At 56.9% G+C, this 20,701-nt stretch overlaps 2 protein-coding genes across 11 annotated transcripts; both read left to right on the top strand.

The window, feature by feature from the left end:
* Nucleotides 1–299: 299 nt before the first annotated feature.
* Nucleotides 300–15,436, top strand: CAMTA2 (calmodulin binding transcription activator 2). 10 transcript variants are annotated; one of them, XM_067716893.1, is made up of 23 exons: nucleotides 300–439; nucleotides 1,724–1,818; nucleotides 2,034–2,137; nucleotides 2,517–2,584; nucleotides 2,667–2,802; nucleotides 3,402–3,473; nucleotides 3,740–3,893; nucleotides 4,237–4,371; nucleotides 4,919–5,859; nucleotides 6,580–6,706; nucleotides 8,404–8,538; nucleotides 10,150–10,265; nucleotides 10,893–11,077; nucleotides 11,379–11,457; nucleotides 11,599–11,821; nucleotides 11,980–12,281; nucleotides 13,364–13,560; nucleotides 13,814–13,997; nucleotides 14,203–14,274; nucleotides 14,390–14,410; nucleotides 14,577–14,764; nucleotides 14,949–15,023; nucleotides 15,123–15,436. In XM_067716893.1, exons 2-23 carry the CDS (start codon nucleotides 1,788–1,790, stop codon nucleotides 15,184–15,186), a joined length of 3,609 nt encoding a protein of 1,202 aa, XP_067572994.1. In that variant the 5' UTR covers nucleotides 300–439; nucleotides 1,724–1,787; the 3' UTR covers nucleotides 15,187–15,436. The 10 variants fall into 10 exon arrangements, with proteins under 10 accessions (XP_067572994.1, XP_067572992.1, XP_067572997.1 ...); XM_067716891.1 differs by having other exon boundaries at nucleotides 3,387–3,473; XM_067716896.1 differs by lacking the exon at nucleotides 3,402–3,473.
* A 188-nt stretch (nucleotides 15,437–15,624) lies between these two features.
* Nucleotides 15,625–20,583, top strand: SPAG7 (sperm associated antigen 7). Its single transcript, XM_067716973.1, has 7 exons — nucleotides 15,625–16,241; nucleotides 18,838–18,905; nucleotides 19,142–19,230; nucleotides 19,372–19,456; nucleotides 19,707–19,796; nucleotides 19,896–20,052; nucleotides 20,167–20,583. The coding sequence occupies exons 1-7, from the start codon at nucleotides 16,157–16,159 to the stop codon at nucleotides 20,274–20,276; spliced, it is 684 nt and encodes a 227-aa protein (XP_067573074.1). The 5' UTR covers nucleotides 15,625–16,156; the 3' UTR covers nucleotides 20,277–20,583.
* The last annotated feature ends 118 nt before the right edge of the window (nucleotides 20,584–20,701 follow it).

The following is a 20,701-nucleotide window of genomic DNA, read 5'->3' as shown; positions in this document are numbered from 1 at the left end:
CCCGCTAAAATGAAGTCGGGCTGTGTCCCCCAAATTCAAGGAGCTGTGCCCGAAAAAAGTCCTGCCGGCTCCAGAGTCCCCCGCCCAGCGCTGTCGGCCGCCCGCGCCCCACTCCCCCGGCCGAGGTCACGTCGATCGGCCCAGCTTCCGCCTCCGGGACCCCGCATCCTGCCCCTCAGCGCTGCTGCCCCTTCCGGGACTTCCCGGCAGTCCGTCCCTCCGCCTGGCTCGGGGCCCTGGAAGACGAGTCCCTCCAGCCAGCGCCCCACCCAGAGCCCCACGTGTGCTGACCCCAGGTTCTCGTCCCGACCCCCATCCCCTTAATTGGGAGGCCCCGCCCCGTGCGCAGTGACGTCGGACGCCGCTGTCAGCCGGCGCTGGGGGGGGTCGGTGTGGGGTAGAATGGCCGCTGCCGCCGTCACCCGCGGGACCCCGGGAGGTAAGAGCCGGGGCCTCTCGCCCGCCTCTCCGCCCCGCGCCAGGGGGCGCAGCTCCACCGGCCCGGACGTTGCGCGCCGCGCCGGGGACCACCGGCCCTCTCCCGGTTGGCCCCCACTCCCCGCTTCCGTCCTCCTTCCCCGCGCCAGGGGGCGCAGCTCGGCGCAGGGCCCCACGGCGAACCTGCCGGGCAGGACCGTCCCGGGGACCCCCGCACCCCGGCACCCGCACTGTCCCTTGCCCGCCACGCGTCCGCGGACTTTGCTCCGCATCTCCTGCAGGACATCCCTCCGTGCGGGAGGGAGGCGGGACCCTCCCACCTCGGAGCGTCTCCGGGGACCACCGCCCCGCCGTGGGGGGGCCGCCCCCGGGCCCGCTTCGCACCCTGACCGGCTCCCCATCCAGGACTGCGCACCTGCGCCCTAGGGCGGAGTCCTTACCACAACCCAGGCTCCAGTGCTCACAGCCGAGCTCGGACGGGCCTCTTCCTCCTCCCCATCCCTGGACACCTGGTGGAGCCCGCGCTGAGAGCATCCTCCAGCCTCCATCTGTTCCCCCAGGAGGGTGGGGGCTCAGGCTGGAGCCAGAGTGGTAGATGGGCTAGAGTAGGCCTGGAGGCCGAGGGAGGCAGAGGCTTTGGGGAGAGAGGTGCGGCGGGGTGCACAGGGCGGTCAGCCTCAGGATGGAGGATGGGTTGTCCTGAGGGTGGGTAGCTGGGTCCTGGTGTCTAGCCCACATTCTACCAGGCCCTGACCAATCTGGAGGGAAGAGTGTAGGTTAAGATCAGTTGTCAGATCTGCCCTTCACCTTCGAAAAAATCAAATAGAGAAGTAACTCAGGGTGTGTCTTCTAAGGCCTAGCTCTCCACCCGGACTTAGATCTCCTGCCCTCCCCCCAGCATCCAGGCTCTCATTTGCCAAAGCATCCTCCAAGAACCGGATGCTCTGAGTCCCAGCCCCAGGACCTGACCTCACCGTAGCCCCAGACCCGCAAGAGCCCAACGCCAGCCCCGCCGGCCTTCTCCCCTCCCCCACCCTGCCGGTCTCTTCCTGATTACTCTGTTCTGTTGTGTCTCCCGCTCGTGTTGGTTCCTGGCACCATGTCTGGGTTCGCTCTCTCCTCCATTCCCTGGCTGTACTCTGACATCATAGTCCAGCCCCTTCCTCTCGCTTCCTCATCTTTCTTAGATATCATGACCCAGTTCTGTACCTGGTCTCCTACCTCATCCTCCTCATCCTGGATAGTGTGGAGGCTTCTGCCATGACCTTGTTCTCTCCCTTCCCAGCACAGACTCCCCCTCCCCCCGGCCCCTCAGGCCGGGGGTGACCTTGCCCCCTGGAGCCCTCACCATGAATACCAAGGACACCACCGAGGTTGCTGGTGAGTTCACAATCCAGGTTCCCAGTTTGGGCACAGCCTTTTTTTCTCCCCAGGTGGTGGTGACCTAATTCTTGGATCCCTGCTCTCCTTGTCATCATTTCATCCCACCCTCCCACCCTGCCCCGCCCCATGCTCTGGATTTGGCCCTTTTCCCCTGGATTATCACAGGGATATCAGGAGCAGCGCCCTAAGTCCTCCCTTCTCATCCCCTCTAGAGAACAGCCACCACCTGAAGATCTTTCTACCCAAGAAGCTGCTGGAGTGTCTTCCTCGCTGTGCGCTGCTGCCTCCAGAGCGGCTCCGGTGGAATACAAATGAGGTTTTCTAGGGAGCCTGGGGGATTAGGGCGTAGCAGGGCCTGGTGGGCTGGAGGAGTGTGAATGGGGGTCTTGCTGTGCCTGTCGACATTCTCTAGGCTCTTTGAGGGTCATAGGAGAGGTATAAAGCCCTGCATCTTGTAGTAGCTCGCTTCTCCTTGGCATATCCACCTGTGTAAAGATACTATCTACCACTTACAAAGTATTTCCTACAAACCAAGCACTGTGCTCAGTACTTGTCCTGCGTTATCTCATTCAGTCCTCCAAGGACGCTGTAGAGCAGACGCTGTTGTTATCCCCGAGGTATAGATGGGAAAGACCAAGAGGCCAGCCTGAGACTTTGGAAAGGGGACACCCACCTGAGTGCCTCTTCTCCTGCAGGAGATTGCATCCTACTTGATCACCTTCGAGAAGCATGATGAGTGGCTATCCTGTGCACCCAAGACAAGGTGAGAAATTTTGTGAAGGTGAGGAGTGGCAGGGATCCTGGGTTCTGTACACAGAACTCGAGGCCAATCCTTCCCTTCTCAGGCCTCAGAATGGCTCTATTATCCTCTACAACCGCAAGAAGGTGAAATACCGGAAGGATGGTTACCTCTGGAAGAAGCGGAAGGACGGGAAGACCACCCGAGAGGACCACATGAAGCTGAAGGTCCAGGGCATGGAGGTAAGCGAGGCCTCCAGCTCACCTGCCCTGGTCCTCCTTCTCCCCGCTAGCTGGGTTCCAGCCCTGCCAGGGCTTGGTGACATTCTCTGTCTACCACCCTCCCAGTCACTCTTCCCTTCTCACTCACTTTGGATCCGCTAGGTGGTTGCTTAGCCTACTCTCTGCTTCCCATTTCCCTCCGTGACCCAATTCTCCAGGACTTAGGCCACACCTCCCTCTGGAGGACACAGATGCCCAATCCCCTTACTTCTCTTGCATTTCCCGCAGGGGTCCGAGTACTGACCCTCTAAGCACAGGTTTCTCTTCCCTCAAATCATTGCTCCTCATCTTGGATGCGTTGTTGCCATGCCCTCTGATTTTTGGATGGTCCCATATGGCAAATCTGGTCCTTGTTGTAAGGCCCTGGCCCCACTGTTCCCTCCTCTCCGTCCTGGGGTGACTTGGGGTACTGGGATTTGAAAGGTGTGGGGAATAGGTGGGGGTGGGTGAGGGTGAAAGAGGAACTGGTGGAAAGATTGGGATTCCTGCAAAGGGACTGAACAGAGGAAGAGTTGGGGAGCAGACTAGCCCTCCCCCCACCCCAGCCTGTCTCCTGGCAGTGTCTCTATGGCTGCTACGTTCACTCTTCCATCGTCCCCACATTCCATCGGCGCTGCTACTGGCTGCTCCAGGTGAGGATGGAAGAGCTCAGGGAGACAGAGTCTACCTGGCTCTTTGAGGGAGGTGGGGGCCTGCAAGAATGAAGTGGAAGGATGACTAGGTTCTGAGTGGGAAAAGGAGACTGGGAAGAAGAGAAAGGGGTTTGGGGATGGAGAGAGCCAGAACTTGGGGGGTGAGGTTGGGGGTGCCTGGGAAGAAAGTGAGGACTAGGAGGCTGAACCCCTGGGCGGCAGGACCCCCCCCCCATAGCACTCTGCATGTACCCTTGTGCTCTCAGAACCCTGACATCGTCCTTGTGCACTACCTGAACGTCCCAGCCCTGGAGGATTGTGGAAAGGGCTGCAGCCCCATCTTTTGTTCCATCAGCAGCGACCGTCGAGAGTGGCTCAAGTGGTCCCGGGAGGAGCTGTTGGGACAACTGAAGCCCATGTGTAAGGCAGCAGGGCTAGGACAGCTCTCAATGGGGAAAGTGGACATAGGGAGCTCCCAAAGGGGCCAGGGTTCTATACTCAGGAGTCTGTGGGGTGACCATTTCCCCCCAAGCCAGGAGGGGTCTTTCCTGGGTGGGTGGGTGGGTACCAGGGTCCCTGGTGTGATCTAAGGTGTTGGAATATGGAGGGCAGCTGTGAGCTATGGGAGCTGTCTTGAGGCTGCTGGCCTCTGTTCACCTGGCCAGAAGTCTTAGAGCATCTCAGGTGCTTGGAAGAGCCATCAGGATTCCCTGGTGACTATTTTATGGGGGTCCCATAGCACTTCCCGTCAACTCTCCTCTAGTTCATGGCATCAAGTGGAGCTGTGGGAACGGGACAGAGGAGTTCTCTGTAGAGCAGCTGGTGCAGCAGATCCTGGACACCCACCCGACCAAGCCTGCACCCCGAACTCACGCCTGTCTCTGCAGTGGAGGCCTTGGTTAGTGACCCCTGACCTTGGAACCCTCCTCCCTCCTAGTGTGCTGCCCTTACTCACACCAGGGGGATAGCTGGGATTTGCATGCTTATTTGCGTGTCTTTTGCATGTTCCAGAAAGATGGGCCAGATGAGCAGAGGCCTTCCCATCTGCACACTGCCCAGTTCCTTTTACTTGATTCCTGGCAGCCCAGGCTCTCTATTTGCTTTCTTCATAAAGCAGCTCCTGGCCACCCCAGCACTACCACTTACACACAGGCTCAGCTTTATTCTTAGTTGGTACCCACTTGGTTCTGTTCTTTTGTCCTTTTTCTATGCCTTTACTTATTTCTCTCAGCTATTCCGCCAAGCCCTCTATCCTCTCCTGCAGTGCTCCTCCGGGGGAGGGAGGGGGAGGAGAAATATTTCTGCCGCCTCCCAGTGGCCATAATCAGTATGACACCTCTGGTATTTAGTGACATCTCAGGAAATGCATGAAAGCTTTCCAGTAAGGGAAGGCTGGAGAAAGATGTGTCGTATCCCTTCTCTCCCCACCACCCCTTCCACTGCAGGTTCTGGGAGCCTTACCCACAAATGCAGCAGCACGAAACACCGCATCATCTCTCCCAAAGTGGAGCCCCGAGCTTTAACCCTGACCTCTGTCCCCCATCCCCATCCCCCTGAACCCCCTCCACTGATAGCCCCACTTCCCCCAGAGCTCCCCAAGGCACATACCTCCCCATCTTCTTCTTCCTCTTCCTCCTCTTCTTCCGGCTTTGCGGAACCCCTAGAGATCAGACCTAGCCCTCCCACCTCCCGAGGGGGTTCTTCGACAGGAGGCACCGCTATCCTCCTCCTGACGGGACTGGAGCAGCGAACTGGGGGCTTGACGCCCACCAGGCACTTGGCTTCCCAGGCCGATCCTAGGCCTTCCATGAGCTTGGCTGTAGTCGTAGGCTCTGAGCCCTCTGCCCCGCCAGCTCCTCCCAGCCCTGCCTTTGACCCGGATCGTTTTCTCAACAGCCCACAGAGGGGCCAGACGTATGGAGGAGGGCAGGGGGTAAGCCCAGACTTCCCTGAGACAGAGGCTGCCCATACCCCTTGTCCTGCCCTAGAGCCCGCTGCTGCCCTGGAGCCCCAGGCAGCTGCTCGGGGTCCCGCTCCACAGCCCAGAGCAGGCGGGAGAAGAGGAAACTGCTTCTTCGTTCAAGATGATGACAGTGGGGAGGAGCGCAAGGCCCAGGGGGCTGCCCCACCTGTACCTTCACCCCCTCCTTCACCCACACCCTCACCTGCCCCCTTGGAGCCATCAGGCAGAGTAGGAAGAGGAGAGGCCTTGTTTGGAGGAGCTGGTGGGGCCAGTGAACTGGAGCCCTTCAGTCTTTCATCATTCCCTGAGCTCATGGGAGAACTCATCAGTGACGAAGCTCCGAGTGGCCCTGCCCCAGCCCCCCAGCTCTCTCCTGCTCTTAGCACCATCACAGACTTCTCCCCAGAGTGGTCCTACCCTGAGGTGAGTCTCAGGCTTCTCTCCTCCCTCCTGCATCCCTCTTACCCTGTGGTCTGTGACCTAGTTTCCTTCAGTTCCCACGGCTGCTTAGTTCTCTTCCCAACCTCATAGAGTGTAGCTCGCTTCCTGTTTTCATAGGCCCTCTGACTAACCCTTTCTCCCTCCCTCCTCCTTCTACCTGTGAATTGTGATTGTGTGAGTCCCTCAAGTGCCCCAGGGGACTTCATTCCTTGGTGACTGTTTCATGGAGTGGGGTGGGGCCGGGGAGGGACTGGGACAGCTCAGCCTGGAGAAGAGAAAATACAACTGGGATGTGATTGCAGACTTTGGGAAGCTGAAAGATTGTGTTCAGCAGTGGAGAAGTTCTGCTTTTTGCTGCTCCAGGGAGGGAAAGCAGGAACTACAGTGGGGGTCCAGAGGGGGCCTGAGAAAAGGACTTCCTTCCAGTGACAGCTATCTGCAAATGGGTTGGTAGCCTTGGGAGAGGCAATGAGTTCCCCATTTCTGGCAGATTCAGGTAGAGGACAGGAGTGTGGGGAGAAGGGACAGTGGGTTGAGTTCACTCTACTGGGTCCTGTCCAATCCCTGCACCCCAGACCCAGGGGTGTACAGAGGACAGTAGATCCTCTCTCTCAGGGTCTGAATGAATGAATGAGTGACTGAGTGAAGGGATAATCAACAGAGAGAGCTCCAGTCACACTGCTCTCTGACTTCCGTCTGCAGGGTGGGGTCAAGGTGCTCATCACAGGACCTTGGACAGAGGCCGCCGAGCATTACTCCTGCGTCTTCGATCACATCGCAGTGCCAGCCTCACTTGTCCAGCCTGGTGTCTTACGCTGCTACTGTCCCGGTATGGGGACTGGGAATGGTAGGGGAAGGGACTAAGATAGGACAGTTAGGACTTCCAGGAAGACCTGGGAACAAATGTGTTGGGTTGTTCCTGAGAGTGGAAAGACCTCATCCAGTCCTGAGGCTGAGCCCTGTGGTCCACCAGCAGGCAGATGACTCTGAGCTTAGGTGTCAGAAGGTCTAGTTCTGGTCTAAGAAATCTACTTCTTAGCTGACTGGTGACCTTGGGTAAGTCTGTTCCTTTTTTAGGTCCTTGGCCTCCCCTCCTATAAGGTCAGGCATTTGACCCAAGGAGTCTCTAATGTCTGTCCAGGCCCTCTGGCTCCAATCCAGGGAGTTCTTAGGAGAATGAGAAAGGAGAGATGTTGGTCTCCTCCAACCAGTCTTGGGACTGAAGGACGTTGGCTTCTAGACCTGTGCTGTCCAATATGGTGGCCATTAGCCACATGTGCCTATTGAAATGAATTAAAATTAAATAAAATTTAAAATTCACTTCTTTTTTTTTAATTAATTTTTTTTTTCCTTTGGCTGTGTTGGGTCTTCGTTGCTGTGCGCGGGCTTTCTCTAGTTGCGGTGAGAGGGGGCTACTCTTCGTTGTGGTGCGCGGGCTTCTCATTGTCATGGCTTTCTCTTGTTGTGGAGCACGGACTCTAGGTGCGCAGGCTTCAGTAGTTGTGGCACGTGGGCTCAGTAGTTGTGGCTTGCGGGCTGTAGAGCTCAGGCTTGGTAGTTGTGGCGCACGGGCTTAGTTGCTCCGTGGCATGTGGGATGCCCTTCCCGGGCCAGGGCTCGAACCTGTCCCTTGCATTGGTAGGTAGATTTTTAACCACTGTGCCACCAGGGAAGCCCTAAAATTCACTTCTTGCATCACACTAACCATATTTTAGGTGCTCAGTGGCCACATGTGCTAGTGCTACCCTATTGGACAGTGCAGATGCAGAATGTTTCTATCACTGAGGAAAAGTTCTTTTGGACAGCCGCGGTCTAGATGTCATTGCCAAGGCTCATCTCTGCCCTTTTGCCACCAACTTTGCCCCTTATCCGGCACTCAGCAATGTTGCTGTGGGACCCTAAGGACCACTAGAGTGACAGGTTGACAGCTTTGCTGTCTATGCGTGTGTCCTCCCCCAGTCTCAACAGCCCTGTTTAATGGTGGATTGCAGGAGAGGGGCTGAGACCAGAGAAGCTAGGAATTGGGAGTCTCAGCTTCTGGTCTTGGGGCCAGGGCCTGGTGGTTTCATTCTCAAGGCTATAGACATTGAACTTTGAGACCCTGGGAAAGAGCTCTTATTAGGCCCTGTTGGTGAGCAGCTAATTCCTTTCCCGCATCTTAGTAACAGGGTTATGACCTCTGGACCTTGATCTTGGGGAATCAAGAGATTTCACCATCATCAAATTGTTTATAAGTATAGGTGTTTCTTGATCCTCTGCTTCTATACCTTGGTGCTGCACAACAACATCCTTAAGTACAGGGTCTAGAATCCAAGGGGTCTCTGGCCTATAGTAGGTATTAAGTTCTCAAATGAAAGGAATCCCTCCCCAGTTAGTGCCAAGGCCACTGAAGCCAGGAGCCTCTGGGGCCCACAGCAGGGGGAGTAGGGGAGGTAGATGTGAAATGATCACCTGTGACCCTGACACAGGGGGTCAGAGAAAGAGCCCAGGAAAGAGAGCCCCCTCGCTGATCCTTGCCCTCCCCAGCCCATGAGGTTGGGCTGGTGTCTTTGCAGGTGGCAGGGCGGGAGGGACCCCTCTCTGCTTCTGTGCTCTTTGAGTATCGAGCCCGCCGATTCCTGTCACTGCCTAGTACTCAGCTTGACTGGTTGTCACTGGACGGTGAGTACCTAGCCCTCTGACCCCACACCTTTGAGCGTGTCGTGCTCCTAGACCCCTCAGGACTCAGGCAGCCACTGCCTTGCCCCTGCTTTACTGCTCTTCCCAGCTCCTGCTTCATTGGTCATTTCTGAATGAGGCAGCAAGCTTCCTTCATCTCCTCTTCCCTGTAAATCTTGGAGCCAGCTTTGTCCCAGTGTTTGTCCTGTCCTCTGCATCTCAGAGGATGGGAGAGGCAGCGACAGGGTGTAGAGCAACATACATGGGATACACATGAGTGTATATATGTACCTAAACACGTGTTTAAACTTTCTTACCATTTTTCCCTCTAATTATAAAGATAGGCATTTATTATAGGAAATTTTGAAATTACAGAAAAGCACAAAGTAGAAAATGAAAATTGACTATAACATTGCTCAGTAACATACAGCACCTTTAATATATTTTTTTATACAGAGGTGCACATACATACACATGTATGTGTGTACATGTGTGTATTTGTTTAAATTCAGAACTGTGTTTGTCCCTTTTACTGGTTATCCCTCCTGTGGCTTTCAGAATTGTTTCTCTCCACATCTGCTTCTTTCTCAAGGTTTGCTTTTCTCCGTCTCCTCCTGTCCCTATCTAATCTGTGCTTTACCATCTCTCCTGTGGGTCTCCTGCCTCCCTCTTCTTTCCATTTCTCCTAGGACCCTTGTCTTCACTTCCCCTCTTCCTTATCGCCTGTTTGGTACGTCCCCCAGATCTCCTTTGTGCTTTCTCTCCTTTCCTTGTTTATCTTTTCCACACTCTCCTGTCACACCTGAGTCTCTGCTCATGCCTCTCCACCTCCTCCCCACTGTCCCCTCTCTACCTTCATGCCCTTCTGTCCTGGCATCTCAGAACATCCCCAGCCTGCACCGGTTTCTCTGTTTCCCCATGGCTCTGACCCTCTCCTGCCTCCCCTCCTTGTCCTTGTGTGATCTCAGGAGGGAACAGATATAGCTTGGGATGTGTGCATGTGCGTTTGTGCATGGGGTGGGGGAGGAGGAGGAGGAATGGATGTGACCATCCATCTCTGTCGCCTCCCCTCCCCGCCATCCTCTTTGTGGACAGCTGTGGGGGGCCAGGAGGAGGGGGCGGTGCTTTTCAAATCACAGTCTCTGAGCTCTTTGGGGCAGTGGTTAACAGAGAGGAGGGACCCTGGAGGCCTTGAGCCCCAGCCCACTACAGAGGTAGTGTCTGGAGCAAGAAGGGACAGAACCGTCACCTGGGAGAAGGCTGGGAACGTGTGTGTGTGTGTGTGTGTGTGTGTGTGTGTGTGTGTGAGAGAGATCTGGTGCAGCTAGGGCTGGATTCCCTATGGGGAGTCCTACTGTCTGTGTGTCTTGAAGGACACAGTCTTGGTTCTGGATTCAGGTCCTAGGTCGATGGATAGTATGAAGACCCCTAGTTTGAGGACTGGTCATGGGGGGCTGTATTCAGAAGGTGGGTGGGTAAAGGGCCGTTGTTTGGAGAGGAGGAAAGGATATGATTGTGTCTTCACCACCCAGACTCTGGAACAGGGTCCAGTTTTGGTGTCCAGGGCATCCCCTAGACTCTGCCCACTGAGCCCCCATGTCCACTCCCTCTCAGACAACCAGTTCCGGATGTCCATCCTGGAGCGACTGGAGCAGATGGAGAAGCGGATGGCAGAGATTGCAGCAGCTGGCCAGGCCCCCTACCGGGGTCCTGACGCCCCTCCGATTCAGGTACCTCCACGAGGAGGGCACTCGACGGTAGGGAGCAGGGGGAGGGTCTTCCTTAGAAATAGGCTCTAGTGTGTGACTCCCCTAGCTCTCCGGCCCCAGCCAGCCCTCCTCCCTGTCCCTGACGCCATCCTGCTCCCACCCCCGCCCCGCGGCAAGAGTGGCTATTCTGGGCACCCTCTTGGCATGACAGGCTTCAGACTATTTCTGGCCTGAAGGAGGGTGGAGGTGAGGGAGAGGGTGGGGGAGGGGATCCAGGGAGTTGGGGCTCAGTGCTCTGGGGGTCCCAGGTCTCGGAGGGAAGAAGGCTGGGAGGGGACTCTGAGTTCTGAGTGGGGGAAGTCATCTGTGGATATGGCACTGATCTGAGTCAGAGTGAAGGCACAACATGGGCAAGTGGGTGTGAGGTCTGGCCTGGAGGAAGCTGCCTGTGGGCCGGGGGGGGGGGGGACACCCAGGAACTTGAACTGGGAGGACTGATGGGCCATCAGAGATCCGAGTGGTGGGAACCTAGACTGGGACGTGTGGGGAGAGGGCAGAACTGGAAGCTGAGAGGACAGGCGTGGGGTGGCTAAGGCCATCCCAGGCTGGGGATGCTCACGTCTCTACCTAAGGGTGTGTGCACCACAGGATGAAGGCCAGGGACCCGGGTTCGAGGCACGGGTGGTAGTCCTGGTAGAGAGCATGATCCCACGCTCCACCTGGAGGTGTCCTGAACGTCTAGCCCATGGAAGCCCCTTCCGGGGCATGAGCCTTCTGCATCTGGCCGCTGCCCAGGGCTACGCCCGCCTCATCGAGACCCTGAGCCAGTGGCGGTGAGCCGGGGCCAGCGGGTGCACGCGGGGGTGCCCAGGGACTGAGGAGGAACTGGAGCTCTGCCATGGGAGCTGGGGTCACTGTGGAAAGGAAGAGGGGCTGGAAGAGGGTTTGCACTTGGCGGAGTTTTAATGTCCCCTGACTTACAACGCTGACCTCTTGACCTCCTTACATTCATTAATCTCTTTGACTGCTTATCCCACTGACCTTAGTGCTTCCCAGTCCCTTCGATTCTGAAGTTCCTACCGGGCGCCCTTTCTCCCTGACTGGACCCTGTTGTCCCTTTCCCAAACCCTCCAGGAGTGTGGAGACCGGAAGCTTAGACTTAGAGCAAGAGGTTGACCCACTCAACGTGGACCATTTCTCTTGCACTCCTCTGGTGAGGATGCTGGGTTCCTGCGTGCACGTGGGCAATGGGAAACGGGAATGGTTCTTCAAAGGGAAGATCCTCTGAGGGATACAGGGGAGGAGTGAGGACGGGCCCCAGGCCTCACCTCCACCTCCACCCTCTTCTTCTCAGATGTGGGCTTGTGCCCTGGGCCACCTGGAGGCTGCCGTGCTCCTTTTCCGTTGGAACAGACAGGCACTGAGCATTCCCGACTCTCTGGGCCGCCTGCCCCTGTCCGTGGCTCATTCCCGGGGTCACGTGCGCCTCGCCCGCTGCCTTGAGGAACTGCAGAGACAGGAAGCTTCAGCTGAGCCCCCGTTTGCCCTGTCGCCGCCCTCCTCCAGCCCAGACACTGGTGAGGGTTTAAGAGGGGACTGTGGGTGGGAGGACACGCCAGGGGAAAGCCAGAGGGTGGGAGACAGAGTGCGAGAGGAGGCAGCGGGGATGGGGAGGTAAGAGCAGCAAGGGGGCAGGTGGCGCCTTCTGCCCTCACCCCCTTCCCTCACCTCGCAGGTCTGAGCAGCGTCTCCTCGCCTTCAGAGCTATCGGATGGCACTTTCTCCGTCACATCAGCCTATTCTAGTGCCCCGGATGGGAGTCCTCCCCCTGCTCCTCTGCCAACCTCTGAGATTACTATGGAGATGGTCCCAGGCCAGCTCTCCTCTGGTGCTCCAGAGGCCCCCCTACTCCTCATGGACTATGAAGCCACCAACCCCAAAGGGCCCCCACCCTCACCGCCTCCTCTCCCACCGGCCCCAGATGGTAGGGCTGCTCCAGCGGAAACTGACAGCCCACCAGCTGTGGACGTGATCCCGGTACCGCTTATGCCGATGGAATTATGAGGGCTCGAAGTAGAGTGGGGCGCGGGGTGGGGTGATGCCGACCATTCCATAAAACAGAATCAGTCTGGCTGCAGTTTGGGAAGAAGGGGCCATTTACTCTCATTTAGGGACAAGCAAGTTTATCCTCTGCTTAGCTCCTGTCAGAGCTTGTGACTCAGAAGTCATGAGGCATCAGGGGTTAAAAATTCTGGGGAATATCTTCAGTTAGAGCCAGGTTGTAGGGGTTACTTGTTGATCCACGAAGGGACAAGGTTCTTGGGGAATGAGAGCAATGGCAGGAAGTTGGGAGGAGTGAGGAGCAGAGAGGTTGGCAAGATGGAAGCATCTGGCAATGACCTGGGGCAAGGGGGCGGGGTGGTGGGAGGCTTGCACAGGGTAAGAGCTAAGAGAGTCTTGTGGAATGAATGAACACATGAGAGAGTGGATCTTCAAGTGCAGCAGCGTACTCCTCCGCTAGGACTGGGGACATATCTGCTTTAGAGAGGCTAATGGATTAACTGGGTAGCACTGGAGTACAAAAAATGTAGACAGCTCCACAAGGTAGGCTGCTTTACGTGTGGCCAGCAGGAAGTGCTGCAGGCTTCAGGCCTGGAGCAAAGGCAAGGCTGGAGCCATTCAATAAGGTGTCGTGTGATTGGCAGGCTCTGAGCTGATTCTTGGAGAGTGGGATGGGGTGGCGGGCATGGCCAGGTCTGTGGGAGCTGGCATGGGGCAGGCCGGGTGGGACAGTGGGCAGCCAGCCTGGAAGGGTAAGCCCTTCATTTGCCCAGCTCCTGAATCCCCATGTGGTATATGTCCTTCCTAGCCCATGTTTCCCATGCCTCAACAAAGAGGGCTGTACTCCTGAGTGGGACCTCAAGAAGTGTAAATGAATCTGGAACACTGGCGGAGAAAGACAGGGTTAGCAGGGACAGCCGTCCCTGAGGCCTCATCATCTGGTGCTGAGAGGAGGAACAAGATAGGAAGTGGACTGACGCTACGGCCTTGGCCGGAACAGGCCGGAACAGCTGGTAGTCAGGGCTCCTCAAGGCTCACCCAGCTTCTCCTCCATCCAGGTGGACATGATCTCACTGGCCAAGCAGATCATCGAAGCCACACCAGAGCGGATTAAACGGGAGGACTTTGTCGGGCTGCCTGAGGCTGGAGCCCCAATGCGGGAGCGGACAGGGGCCGTGGGGCTCAGCGAGACCATGTCCTGGTTGGCCAGCTACCTGGAGAATGTGGACCATTTCCCCAGCTCAGCCCCTCCCAGGTGACCAGCTCAGGACAAAGCCTCCAGATCCTTCTTCAGAGGAACATGGGAGGGAGGGAGGAAACTTCCTCATGGCCAGAGCTCCATCCTGGCTCAGGCCCGAGGGCCTTTGAAAAGGGGATTGGCACTGGCTGCTGAGTTCTGAAGTCACTCTGCAGGCTCTGTTGCTGGGGCTGTGCCTTCACAGCAGTCTCCAGGTGGGAGAAGAGAGACTGCAGAGGCCCCATGGCCTCCCTTCTCCCTGTCCCTGCAGCGAACTGCCCTTTGAGCGGGGTCGCCTGGCTATCCCTCCGGCACCTTCCTGGGCAGAGTTTCTCTCTGCGTCCGCCAGTGGCAAGATGGAGAGTGATTTTGCCCTGCTGACCCTATCAGATCACGAGCAGCGGGAACTGTACGAGGCAGCCCGAGTCATCCAGACAGCCTTCCGAAAGTACAAGGTCAGGGGGCTGGGTGTTTCAGGGGATGAATTACACAATCTTGAGTGGGGAGATTACAGGTTCCCAGGACTTTAGGAGGGACAACAGTCATCCACACAGGCCTGGGATGGGGTGAAGGGTCGGGGACCCCAGGCAAGTCGGAAGGTTAGGTCACATGTCTGTTAGGTGGGCAGCTAAGTGCTGAGACCTCCTTCTCTCCCCTTAGGGCCGGCGGCTGAAGGAGCAGCAGGAGGTAGCAGCAGCTGTGATCCAGCGCTGTTACCGGAAGTACAAGCAGGTGAGACCGTCCTCTCTTGAAAGCATACCCACCAACCCACACCCACACACACCCATTCCAGCCCAGAGCATCCAGAATGCTGCCGGAGCCCTAACTCCCCTTCTCTCTCCACAAGCTGACCTGGATTGCACTTAAGGTATTAGGCGTGGGACCTGGGTGTGAGGTTGTCTGTGATGATTCAGCCTTTCCATGAGTGTGTGGATTAGAGAAATAAGAGTTGCATCAACTGAACTTGGGGGTGACCCTCAGGGGTTTGGGTCTCTGTCCATTTCAGCCCCTGCCCCTCCTCCTCACTCCTGCAGTTTGCACTCTATAAGAAGATGACCCAGGCGGCCATCCTGATCCAGAGCAAGTTCCGAAGCTACTATGAACAGAAGCGGTTTCAGCAGAGCCGCAGGGCGGCAGTGCTCATCCAGCAGCACTACCGTTCCTACCGCCGCCGGCCCGGGCCTCCCCACCGGCCCACGGGCACCCTGCCTGCCCGCAACAAGTATGGCGTTAGCCCTCTGGCCCTTCGGCCCTCTCTGCCCACCCACTGTGTCCATGCCCACTGTCCGTGGACTCCCGACTCATCAGCCTGCCCCCCTGCCTTTCCTTGCCAGGGTCCCTAAGGGGCGGAGGGCAGAGGATGCCTGAGTGTCCTGTGAGGTCTCATCTTTTCTTTCTTCCACCAGAGGCTCCTTTCTCACCAAGAAGCAGGACCAGGCAGCCCGGAAGATCATGAGATTCCTGCGGCGCTGCCGGCACAGGTGCTGTCCTTTCCCTCACTGGATTTGGGCCTGCCACCTCCCCCACCCGACCTCCCCGATCTGCGGGTCTCCTCTGACTCCTTCCTTGTTTCTCCGCAGGATGAGGGAATTGAAGCAGAACCAGGAGCTGGAAGGGCTTCCCCAGCCCGGACTGGCCACCTGACCTCTCCACTGCCTTTCTCATCACCCTGGGGGCCGCTTCTTGCAGTCTTAACAGGGACAGGGCTCTCTGGGGGAGGGGGAGCCCCCTGTCGGCAGCTTTCCCGTCACTTCTCTTGGAGCCCGTCCTCGGTCTCCACCCCCTCCCCCTCCGAAGTGCTGAACTCCCTTTCCCACCCCCGGCTCCTTCTCCTCTTCCCTCCGGGTCGTGCCCCTCCTCTTTCAGTCCCTGGCTCCAGAAGACCCACGCCCCACATACCTGCATCTTCAGCTGTTACCTCCGGAGCCCTGCCTGCCCCTTCTCCACAGCTCCCTCCCTGCCTGTACCCACCTCGGCCCCTTCCTGACTTGCCTTATTTATTTGTTCGATGCGTCTCTGAATGTATCCGCCTCGGTCCCACCTCTGCCTTCGCTACGCGCACGCCCCTCGTGTTTCAGGGCTGACCGTGCCCCCACCCCGACTCCGCATGTCTGCGTCTGTTTCCTCCCTTTCTGGCCCTGTCTTCCCCAGTCACCCCGACCGACTCTGGCCACCAACCTCCGGGCCAAAGGGGGGTGTATATAGGAACGCGTTGCGGAGTCCCGCCCCGTCCCCGAGGGGAGGGGGCTTGTACATAATGTAACATACAGAGTATAGTGAAGAATCTATTTAAGGCGCCGCAGGGAGGCCTGCACGGCCGGGCTTGTGGCTCCAGGCGCGGCGGGTGCCTCCTGCCGGCTCCACAAGCACTTTCTACTTGTGCATGGGCTTGGTTTCTACGAATTGCCATTAAACATCGCTGCACCAGCCAGCCTCCGGCCTCTGTCTGCGGGGGGCGGGGCCTCGGCCGGCGGGAGGCTGCGGGCGCGCTGGGCAGGGATCTAAGCCGCGCCGGGGCGGGTGCGTGGTTTACCGCCTCCGACGTGTTTCCGGCCTTAAAGGCATTTTGCCCTTCCCTTTAAGACGCGCCGCCCCCCTCTCAGTCACTCCCAAGATGGCGGACCTACTGGGCTCCATCCTGAGCTCCATGGAGAAGCCACCCAGCCTCGGTGACCAGGAGACTCGGCGCAAGGCCCGAGGTGAGGATCCCAAATTCACAACCGGCTTTCTTCGCCCAGTTCTCAGGACCGCACTCCTACCCCTTTGGACGACCCCGCCTTCTCAACCTTGAAAGACCCCTCACGGGCTCCTTCAGAGACCCCCCGAGTCCCTAAAAGGGGTGCCATCCCGCCCGCTGTTCTTAGCGGACGATGATTGGCTACCTGAAGCCCAGCGCCAGGCCCCTGGCTCTTTCTACCTTGGCCTTCCGCAGTCCTTGTTTTCAATTCGCCGATGGGCCCGCCTGTCCGCCGGTGGCGTGCTCTGATTGGTAGGCTGCCTTCAACCCCACCCAACCCCTTGGTTTTCCTCGGCCCGCCTTCGGATGGGGGGGGCGAGTTCGACCGCTCGGCCCCGCCCACCTCCCGGCGCTCGAGTCCCTGAGCCTCGTCCCCTTCCGATTGGATTCAGGACACGCCCATCCGCAGTCCTTTCTCCCCTATTGGCCACCTCAACTTAAAGGTCTACCTATTAAGTTTTGTTCGACCTTCCTCTTAGCCCACCCTACCCTCAGCACCTCTAACTGGCTGCTGGGTGCTTTCGGCGCTCTTATGCCCCGCCTACTTGGGGCCGCCCTCCAACCTTTCTCTCATCTGTACCCTTAAATTCCCGAGCTCCCCGGGCGGGTCGTGAATGTTGATTGGAGGGAGGAGAATGCCCCTACCCGGTCCGATTGGCCATGGTTTCCCCGCCTGTGTTCTCCGAGTAACTTCCCAGCAGGAGGCTCAAGTTGGGCTGCAAGCTTAGGGCGCGGCCCGCCGGGCGGTATAGGCCTCTCTTGCTCGCTTTGCGGAGTGTGAATGAGTCTGACAGAATGACTGACTACCTTGCGGAGGACACCGGCTCCCCACCCGTCCGAGGGAGGCCAGGGCAGCCTGGGTGCCTTCAGAGGGCTCAAGTGCTGCTTAATATCGAACTAACATCCATATTTACTGAATGGTTGCTAGGGGCCAGGGTACCCTCAAGGAGCCCACAGTCTGGAGTATCGATGAAATGCGCATTGATGAAACGATCACACAGGAGTTTAATAACCAACTTTATAAGTGCTCTGAAAGAAAAATAACTGTTATGAGAGGGGCTACCTAGGGGTCCTAACCTAGTCTGCAGTGAGCTGAGATGTGAAGAATAGGTAAGTCAGTAAGTGAGAGGGGAGCACAGTGCTCCAGGCAGAGATTTGAAAGCTCTGAGGAAGGAGGGAGCATAATGGGACCTGGGAACTGGAATTATTTAACACCATGACTGACTAGGTGGGTTCACCAGCGGCCGTTGACAGACTAGGAAGCTGAAGTTCAGAGTTTAGTCAGTTGCCTGCCGTTACACTGTTACTAAGTGGTGGGGTTTCAAACCCATGTGTGACTTTTAAGTCTATGTTCTTAACCATAATCTTACGCCACCTCCTCAGATGCAGAGAGATGACTCATAAGCCAGTTCGAGAACAGTCAGTGACCAGTATAGGGTGTGCTGATGGTCAGAGTCCTTGAGGTGGGAGAGAGGGGAGCTCCTGAGCTGTCGGGGCCCTGGGGCCACAGAGAGTAACTGGAAGGAGATGAACAGGGTCTGTAGCTTCTGGGAGCTCACAGTGGGGTAGGGAGGACAAGAGTTACACTCTGTTAGCTCTCAGCACATGCTGTAGTGGGTGTCAGAACCGAATGTGCTTGGGCCCCAGAGGAGGAAGTGAGTAACTGACTCATGGTGGATCTCAAAGTTTGCAAGAGGAGGAAGAGCATTTCAAGCAGTAGGAACAATATGTGCAAAGACATGAAGTAATTAAGAAAATGGGAAGAGGTTCAGTGCAGCTGAAGGAATTCCAATCCTGTGGAAGAAGTGGGCCTTAAGGATATAAAGAATTTGAAATGGCGGAAGAGAGAAGAGGGGACAGTGAGACCCAAGGGTAGGGAGTTCCCTTTACAGCTCACCTCAGACACCTACACTCACAAAGGAGAAGAGTGTCAGACTGGCCATTTCAGCTTCATCTTGGCTGTAGAAGTAAAAAGTGGGGGTACGTGAGCCATGGCCGCTGGGCCTGCGCGTCCGGAACCTGTGCTCCGCAGCAGGAGAGGCCACAACAGGGAGAGGCCACAACAGTGAGAGGCCCGTGTACCGCAAAGAAAAAAAAAAAAGTGGGGGTGTTACACAATATAGGAAGTTAAATAATTTCCCCTTCCCTATGCAGACAATGATGTGATAAGCTCCTTGAGGCCAGGGCTCGGTTTGTTCTCGTTACCACCCCAAGTGCTTTATAGTTCTTGGTGTGTCGCAGGCATTAAATAAATGTTTGTTAGTTGGTTTCCCCAGTGGGTTGGGAAATGGGGTTGAGCATGATTCTAATCTTTGTTACTCCCACTAAACTGTGAGCTCCTAAAGGGCAAAGCTATGTCTTAATCCTCTTTGTACTCCAGGTCCTAGCACAGTGCCAGGTATAGAGGAACTATCAATAAATGCTTGGCAAATAAACAGTAATCCTACCTTCCTAGCCTGACACCCTCCCAGTGGACATGAGATCCCTTTTGAAGCCCTACAAACTCTCCCCACCCATGCTTCCACCCCTGGCCTCATGCTGCCATTTCTCACCCCCAGAGCAGGCAGCCCGCCTGAAGAAACTACAGGAGCAAGAGAAACAGCAGAAAGTGGAGTTTCGTAAAAGGGTGAGAACAACTGGAGAGATCAAAGGCAGCCTCAGAAAGGACTTCCAATAAGTTAGAATTGGAAGGTTGAAGAGTCAGTGTGTTTGGAAACTGTCTTGAGAGAGGTGAAACCCAGAAGCCAGTGGCACAGCGGCTGGGAAAGGCGTGGGAGGCCAAGGCCTGTTGGCCTGGCGGGGGAGAGGGATATTTGGGTGGGGCCATCATCTCATACCTTCTTCACTTTTCCCTTTACCAAGATGGAGAAAGAGGTGTCAGATTTCATCCAAGACAGTGGGCAGATCAAGAAAAAGTTTCAGCCGATGAACAAGATAGAGAGGAGCATACTGTGAGTGTCTCTGGGCTGGGGAGGCAAGAAATGGGTGACCAAGGAGGCATGAAAGGGCCAGACAGGAGAACCCTCCAGAGGAGGACGCTGGGCCCCCTCGTGGCTCTACATAGTCTTTCCCCTTCGCTCCCCCCTTCCCAGACACGATGTGGTGGAAGTGGCTGGCCTGACATCCTTCTCCTTTGGGGAAGATGACGAATGTCGCTATGTCATGATCTTCAAAAAGGTAAAAGGGGGACCTCCCTGGTGATCCAGTGGTTAGGACTCTGAGCTTCCACTGCAGGGGGCACGGGTTCGACCCTGGTCGGGGAACTAAGATCCTGCGTGCCGCGCCGCACTGCCCCCCAGAAAAAGTAAAAGGCCTGAGTTCCCCGCTGTCTCCTCTCTCCTTTTCAGCCTGTGCCCCACGCTGGGGGAGAGGAATGAGATAAAACATGTATGTGGAACCTTGACCCCATCATCTCCTTCTTTCCCAGGAGTTTGCACCCTCCGATGAAGAGCTGGACTCCTACCGTCGTGGCGAGGAGTGGGACCCCCAGAAGGCTGAGGAGAAACGGAGGCTGAAGGTGAGTTATGCCTGGCAGTCCCTGGGGCCCTGCAGCCCCCCAGCTGGGAGGGGTTGGGGTCAGGCCCTGAGCTCTGGTGCCCCACCTTGGCACCCCTAGGAGCTGGCCCAGCGGCAGGAGGAGGAGGCAGCCCGGCAGGGACCTGTGGTGGTGAGCCCTGCCAGCGACTACAAGGACAAGTACAGCCACCTCATTGGGAAGGGGGCAGCCAAGGATGCGGCCCACATGCTGCAGGCCAACAAGACCTACGGCTGTGGTGAGGCCGCAGTGGGGGCTGGGAGGGCAGGGCAGAGGAGCACTGGATGGAGGGAGGGGAGGGAGGCTGAGGCACAGGGCTCCTAGGCCCTCCCACCCTCCCCTCTGCCCCCAGTGCCTGTGGCCAACAAGAGGGACACACGCTCCATTGAAGAGGCCATGAATGAGATCCGGGCCAAGAAGCGTCTGCGGCAGAGCGGGGAAGAGTTGCCACCTACCTCCTAGACACCCCAGCTCCCTGGGGCAGGGCAGAGGGCAGGGAGGGACGAGGCTGCTGCTATTAGAACCCATCCTGGAGCCCCACCTCTGAAGCACCTCCTAACAGCTGTCACTCAGGCTGGGGGAAGCAGGTGTTTGATTTGTCACTGTTGGAGCTTGGATGTGTGTGTGTGTGTGTGTGCGCGTGCGCGCGCGTGTGTGCGTGTGAATGTACAGGTGGGTATTTAATCTGTATTATTCTCTGTTCTCCCTGGAATTTTCTTCCCCATGGGGCTGGGGTTACTTTACATTCAGTAAACACTGTTTGACCCAATGTCTTGGTTTGTTTGAACAGAGAAAGGTGGGTTCTAGAGAGGAAGAGAAACAATTATAGATTAAACAGTATAAGATTGTTTTTGTAGGCCAAATATGGCGAAATATTGGCACTTTTG

The sequence above is a fragment of the Pseudorca crassidens genome, chromosome 19 (genome assembly GCF_039906515.1).
Source record: "Pseudorca crassidens isolate mPseCra1 chromosome 19, mPseCra1.hap1, whole genome shotgun sequence".
NCBI lineage: Eukaryota > Metazoa > Chordata > Mammalia > Artiodactyla > Delphinidae > Pseudorca > Pseudorca crassidens.
This window is presented reverse-complemented; position numbering and strand designations above follow the sequence as displayed.